General features: G+C 52.1%; 1 protein-coding gene across 2 annotated transcripts in view; it reads right to left on the bottom strand.

Moving 5' to 3' along the window:
• Positions 1-408: 408 nt before the first annotated feature.
• Vwa5b1 (von Willebrand factor A domain containing 5B1) overlaps positions 409-6,554 on the bottom strand; it is a 62,072-nt gene continuing 55,926 nt past the window's right edge. For both annotated transcript variants that reach the window (XM_021161535.3, XM_029475849.2), the window contains exons 19-22: positions 4,127-4,201; positions 3,438-3,507; positions 2,543-2,660; positions 409-1,135 (exon numbers count right to left, since the gene is read on the bottom strand). In XM_021161535.3, the coding sequence (XP_021017194.1) occupies positions 635-1,135; positions 2,543-2,660; positions 3,438-3,507; positions 4,127-4,201 (764 nt within the window). In that variant the 3' untranslated portion in view covers positions 409-634. The remainder of the gene's footprint in view (positions 1,136-2,542; positions 2,661-3,437; positions 3,508-4,126; positions 4,202-6,554) is intronic.

Here is a 6,554-nt window from a genome sequence, read left to right as displayed (position 1 = left end):
CCTAGTACATGCTGACATGGTCTTTCTCCAGGGAAACACTCCTCTCTCTCTCTCTCTCCTTCTCTCTCTCTCTCTCTCTCTCCTTCTCTCTCTCTCTCTCTCTCTCTCTCTCTCTCTCTCTCTCTCTCTCTCTCTCCTCTCTCTCTCTCCTCTCTCTCTCTCCTTCTCTCTCTCTCTCCTCTCTCTCTCTCTCTCTCCTCTCTCTCTCTCCTTCTCTCTCTCCTCTCTCTCCTTCTCTCTCTCTCCTCTCTCTCTCCTCTCTCTCTCTCTCCTCTCTCTCTCTCTCTCTCTCTCTCTCTCTCTCTCTCTCTCTCTCTCTCTCTCTCTCTCTCTCTCTGTTTCTCTGACTCATGCCCCAGGAGCAGCAAGACCTGGAGCTTCTTGAAGACCTGGCTGGGAAGAATATTAGGTCTATTAAAAAAAATCTACCTCATCCTCTTGTTTTGAAGAAGGGGAAATTGAGGCCCTGATGGGGCAGTGATTGATCTAAAGTTAGTAGGTGGTAGCAAGGCTGGGATTAAATTTAGGCCCACCCACTGCCAGTCCAAGGCGCTTTCTAGCAATACCCTATTGGCTACGGCTTTCAAAAAGTTCCCCTAGCAACTCAAGCAGCCCATCATCCCCTCCCCATCCCTTACACATAATTGGGGTTGTAACAGAGCATATTGAACTCTAATTTCTCATCCCAGTGTCGCAGAAGCACAAAGAGCTGGCGAGCGGTGTTCTTGAGAGTGCTCAAGGTGCGGCCCTCAGGAACCTTCTGCTTCTCCACCCAGGAGCTGGCCTTGGCAGCCACCAGCTCCCACTCGATGATGTAGTTAGCTGAGCTGTGTTCCAGCCACGCCAGCGCCACCACCGTGGCCCACAGCTTTCCCATGTGCTCCAGCATTGCATTGGACTCCTGGTCTGAGCTCTCTTCAGACTTTAGGGAGATGCCGTCACAGGATGGGGGTGAAGAGGAGAGACTGGTGCAGTCCTGTGGACTCTGGGTCTTCAGATCCTGTCGGCGGGTGACGAGGGACATTCGGAGGCAGGAGAAGGGTGAGGTCCACTTGAGTTTCTCCATGGGGATTTGGATGGTCTGGCAGAAGGCTTCATTGAGCAAAAAGGCTCCCGAGGCCAGCTGCAGAGACACCTGAGGGCAGGGAAACATCTTAGTGAACCTCAAACTTCTCCGCCCGTGGAGTGTGGGGCCACACGAGATTCAGGTCCACATAGTGTGCTCATTCATCTCATCCTGCCCGCTCTGCCCATCTGGGGCATTTCAGGATACCCCAAGTCAATGGGGCATGCCCTCACTTTATCCTCCAGTGTCGAGAGGGATAATCACTCTCTAAGTCAAATGCACTCACTACCCTGCCTCTAACCTGCCTCTTCCCCTGTGCAGGCCCTGCTTGGCCACTGGGATTTTTCAGGCCTGTCTATCAGACTCTGGTCTGCTCACCCCTGTCTCTGCCTGACCTCCTCACACACCCCCTGTCCCCTCTCTCTTTCCTCTTCTGCACCTTTTCCTCTACCTCGCACGCACTCAGAGGAAACTCCCTCCACAAAGCCCAGATTCCACGTGCTCTGAAGGACCAGGTCAGTTTCCCAGTCCAGCGTGTGATTCATAAAGCCTTTCACCACCTGGCCCCAATTTCCTGTGCTCTCACCCCCTGACCCCTTTTCTCCAGACACCAAGCTGCGTCCTCTCTAGGCCTTTGGCCATGACGCCTGAAGATTCAGGTCTTGGCTCAGCCTCTGCCTTCTTCCGGAAGTCATATACCATTCTGTCAACACTCAGGCCTCAGGGTCACGCCACCAAAGCAAGCCTCTCCTCTCACTGTTCCCAAGGGGTAGAATTGCCGGGTGCCTTGTCTGGCTTCTATTGGATGCTTTATCCGAAGAAAGACGTTTATCTAATTCAAGGTCATCTCCTCTGCACTGAGCCTGACTCATTCAACCCTGGTGGAGAGACTCTAAGTCTAAGTGCTTGGCTGCCCTGGATAGCTGGGGATTCCAAATGACGTCACTCACCTACCGGGGTCTGAGTGGATAGAGATAATGAGGGGATGTACCCAGACAGCGCCTCTCTTTCATGGTCCTATGAAACCCAATCTCAGGAACCCCCTAGGTTTGGCAGGACCTGCCTGCCTTGGTCCTTGGCTCCAAGCAGTGGGCTTCTGTTCCCACCATAGCATACTGGGTCACCTACAGAGCTGCTTATGAAACCAGGGCATGTCCTTGGGATATTACTCTAACTTACCTGTGAAGCACATCACGGCTTGCTTTTATGTACTGAAAACAAACGCATGGGTATTGTAAGACAGTTCCAAGGCAAGGATAGCGAGTGTAGAGGAGTTTCTTGTGGCTAATACCCACACTGCAAGTGGGGACACCTGGTAGCTCTCTCTGCCTTGGTGGCCACTTGGGTGGGGTAGGGGAGTTCTAGAAAGCTCAGGAGTGTTTTGGGTGCTGAGACAAGAGATCCTTCCCTGGGAAGAGGAGGGGGCATGGGCAGGGGCTGAGCTGGGTGGGAGCGGGGCTGAGTTCTGGCGCTCACCAGTGGTATGTAGTCAGAGCTCTGGCTGCCTGGGGTTGCCTCTGAAGCCTTGGGCAACGATTTGCTGAGAAAGCCTTTGGTAGCTCGGGTCAGCAGCCTGGATTTGTTGAGATTCAACCTGTGCATATAGAAACAGGTTCTCTGGTTATCCCAGCCCTCTTGGGCCTTCTCAGAAGTCACTGAAAGGTGGGCCCAGCAGATGGTGTTCTTCAATCTCCTCCCTTGACAGACAGGGAAATGGAGGCCTGGAGACAGCTTGAGGTAGCCATCCCTAACTCGTCTCTTAGCAACAATGGGGCAATGAATGGGTCAGCGTTTTCCTGAGCTGTCTATGGATACCATGTCCTTCTGAGTCCAGTGATGGAAAGACTCCTGAGATAGTTGTGACCGTTAGTACTGTCGGCTTGTCAGGATCTAGCATCAACGAAGAGACAACTCTCTGGGCTGACCAAGGAGAGATCTACCCTGAACGTGGGTGGTACCATCCCATGGACTGGAGCCCTGGACCAAATGGAAGAAGAAAGATGAGCACCAGCATCCATCTCTCTCTGCTTCCTGGCTGCAGGTGCCGTGTGACTAGCTGCCTCATGTGTCTGCCTTCAGGCCTTCCTGCTGTGACAGACTACACCCTCAAACCAAATAAACCCTCTGTAAGTTGCTTTTTAACAGAAAAGAAAAAAGGGAAAAGTAACTATTTATTGGCTTTCCCAGGGGTGTTTATGTTTAAAGAGACCTTGGAAAATGTGGGGGCATAGTTAGGCTGCTTGAGACCCGTCACACTATGGTATCTCTAGGCCACAGGGCTTTTTAGCATCCTCGAGGTGAGACTGGCCCTGTCTCTGACATCAGGAAAAGGAAAGAAACTATCTTGTTCTCAGAGGGAAGCTCTACTTACTTAGATCCAAAGAGAGTCTCAGTGGGCTTCATGGAGGATGGAGCGCTGGTGGACAGGTTTTGAGGGGGACCTGGAGAGTCACAGAATGACAGAGTGAGAGACTGGATAGGGGCTCTGTCCACTGAGTCACCTCCCAGCTGGGAAAGCTGGATCTGAGTGGGGCGGGAGCTTCACTATGTACAGAAGGCACCGGGATGTGAACTGGTTGCTAAGCAGCTACATCCCAGGTACAGTGGGTCAGGTGACACAGGTAAGGGGCAGGCGAGCCTCTAAGGTTCTTTCAGGGGGCCCTGGCATCTTCTGGGAGGTGACTGAAGGGGCTGTGACAGTTTCACATCAACCACCCCATTTCCAGATTCGACACTGAGTTAACAACCCTGCTAGAGGATTCCATGCTAAGAATGATGGGGCGGTGCCCCTCCCCCCACTAGAAATAGGGGGCCAGCTCTATAAAAACCCGCTAAGTGGACCTTGGAAAAAAGCTCCCTCTTTTAGGCCTCAACTTCTTCATCTATAAACTGGGGACAGTCCTTGCCATCTCTTGCTAGCTGTTCTGAGACATTAGTGAAGGTCTGGGCACTGATGTCTCTGTTGGTACTGAGACACCTACACCCCCCATGCCCTCCCTCCCCCCCCCCGGTATCACATTCTACTATCATAATAAGAGTCAGCCCCAGCAGGCTGCTTACCTTCTGCCGTGGTTTGCTTCTCATGGCCGGGGGATGGGGTTTTATTGAAGGTTGAAGTAGGGCTGTCTTGTAGGGCTGTAACAGAGGATGCCAGTGGGGCCTGGGCACCCCTTACCCTTCCCGGCATGCTACCATGCTGGGTTCAAAGTCCTAACACCTCTACTCACTAAGCCATGGGTCCTTGGTAATGTTACCTACCAGTCTCTAGTGTAAATTGGAGTTAAAGACACATGCCTTACAGAGTCAGCGGAAGGAGTCAGTGAGACACTACTCAGATAATGCTTAGTGCTTCACCAAGTACTCACCAAGTACTTAAAGCAAGTGCTAAGTGAGACTTCCAACTGCAGACCCCACAGGGAATATGAGGCAAATGAGGGACAGCTTTGGGATGGGAGTCAGGGTCTGGGTACGGTGGGCACCTCCTCCTCTGGTCTGTGCTCCCTGGGATGTTCATTCTAGGCTTTCAGGAGGCTCCAGTACATGGCCCCAACTCGTTAGAAAGCTTTGAGTCTCAGTATTCCAGTCTGTAAAATAGACTTAATAAGCATGGTTCCCAACCATGATCGTAGTTTGAATGAGATGGGTCCCCAGAGACTCGTGGGGCTGAACACTGGGTCCCAGACTGTGGGACAGTTTAGGGGAGATTTTGGAACCTTTAGGCATCAAGTCTATTGGAGAAGCTATGTCACTGGGGGGCGGGGCTTGAGGCTTTGTATTCTCACCCTACTTCCTGTTCTCTTTCTTTCTGCATCCTGTGTGTGGATGAAAGTGTGACCACCCAGCTTCCTGTGCCCACCATGAGAATACCTGGAAAACCCTGCTCTTGTCTCCATGATGGATGCCATCCATCTGGAACCACCAACCACAACGAATCCTGTCCTCCCTAAGTGGCTATCCTCAGGCTATTTTATCACAGGAACAGACATGTAACCAAGGCAAGGCTGCATCAAGATGGTGACCATTGGGATTGTCAGTCTGGCGGCAGGACGGTGTGACATAAGGGAGGGTCTAAGTTACAGTAAGGAGGCTCAAATACAAACACATTCAGCAAAGCCTTTTTCTCGCCAAGCGAGGGGACTGGGCTCATTGCCACAGTCCTCAGCATGAGGACGAACTAGAGACAGCGAGACTGAACGAGGTAACCAGGGCATAAACACAGGCTAAGTTAACCTCACAGTTCACGGCCAGACTCCGAGTTCATCGTATGCTGGCTGCATGATCTTGTGTGAGTCACTTGACTTCTCTAGGACTGGCTCCTCTTTTTTATTTTATTTTATTTTTGGCCAATGTACTGGCTGGTTTTGTGTGTCAGCTTGACACAAGCTGGCGGTCATCACAGAGAAAGGAGCCTCCACTGAGGAAACACCTCCATGAGATCCAGCTGTAAGTCATTTCCTCAATTAGTGATCAGTGGGGGGAGGCCCCAGCCCATGGTGGGTGGTGCCATCCCTAGGCTGGTAGTCCTGAGTTCTATGAGAAAGCAGGCTGAGCAAGCCAAGGGAAGCAAGCTAGTAAGCAGCACCCGTCCATGGCCTCTGCATCAGTCCCTGCCTCCAAGTTCCTGCCCTGTGTGAGTTCCTGTCCTGACTTCCTTTGGTGATGAACAGCAACGTGGAAGAGTAAGCTGAATAAACCCTTTCCTCCCCAACTTGCTTCTTGGTCACGATGTTTTGTGCAGGAATAGAAACCCTGTCTAAGACAGTTAAAGAAAAGTCTCCTAAGATGCAAGTGACGGATTCTGAGTAGTGAGGAAAGAGCTGAGCACAGGGACACCTCTCAGCACGGGCCACTGGCAGCCTTTGCTAGGGAACAGAGAGGAGTACAGTAAGAGCTGAGGAGCCAAAGGTGTGGGGCATGAAGAGAGCATGATAGGAAGTCGGGGGCTCGTGATTGCAGTGGAAGCGACAGCCTGCCAAGGGCTGAGTCCCAGAGAAGGAACAGTTAGGCTGGAAAGTTCCTGTAAACTCAGTGGCTGGGCTCAGCAGGTCCCCCCTGTGGCATGGGGCACAGAGAGACCAAGACATTGTCCTTAATTATGAAGAGCGGCTCTGGGCATCCAGTATTCTCATCTATTTTTTTTTTTTTTACTAACTCTCCCCTCTGAGGAAGCGTTCTGACAGTGTGGGTGGCTGACTAGGATCAGGGCATGGCCTCTGGTGTCCTCCCCATGTTCAGTAGAGGGCAGGAGGGTTGTAAGGAAGGGGTTGGGATGACTACAGGCGATCTATGGAGAGCCAGAACAACTGGCATGGATGAAAGATGCAGAACGGCCAGCACTGCATGTCAATCAGCTCAAGGTCACACAAAGGTCATGCCACAGTTCTCTGAGCACCAGGCAGTCAGGTGCAGGCTGGAAGGGCGGGACTGGGAAACACAGAAAGCAGCAGATGGCGGGACCCCGGGCAGCTGGAATGGCTTCCTTGGTCAT

This window comes from Mus caroli, unplaced genomic scaffold (assembly GCF_978045245.1).
Source record: "Mus caroli unplaced genomic scaffold, Mus_caroli_1 scaffold_6, whole genome shotgun sequence".
Taxonomy (NCBI): domain Eukaryota; kingdom Metazoa; phylum Chordata; class Mammalia; order Rodentia; family Muridae; genus Mus; species Mus caroli.
The sequence above is the reverse complement of the archived record's forward strand: the minus strand, read 5'-3'. Positions and strand labels throughout refer to the sequence as shown.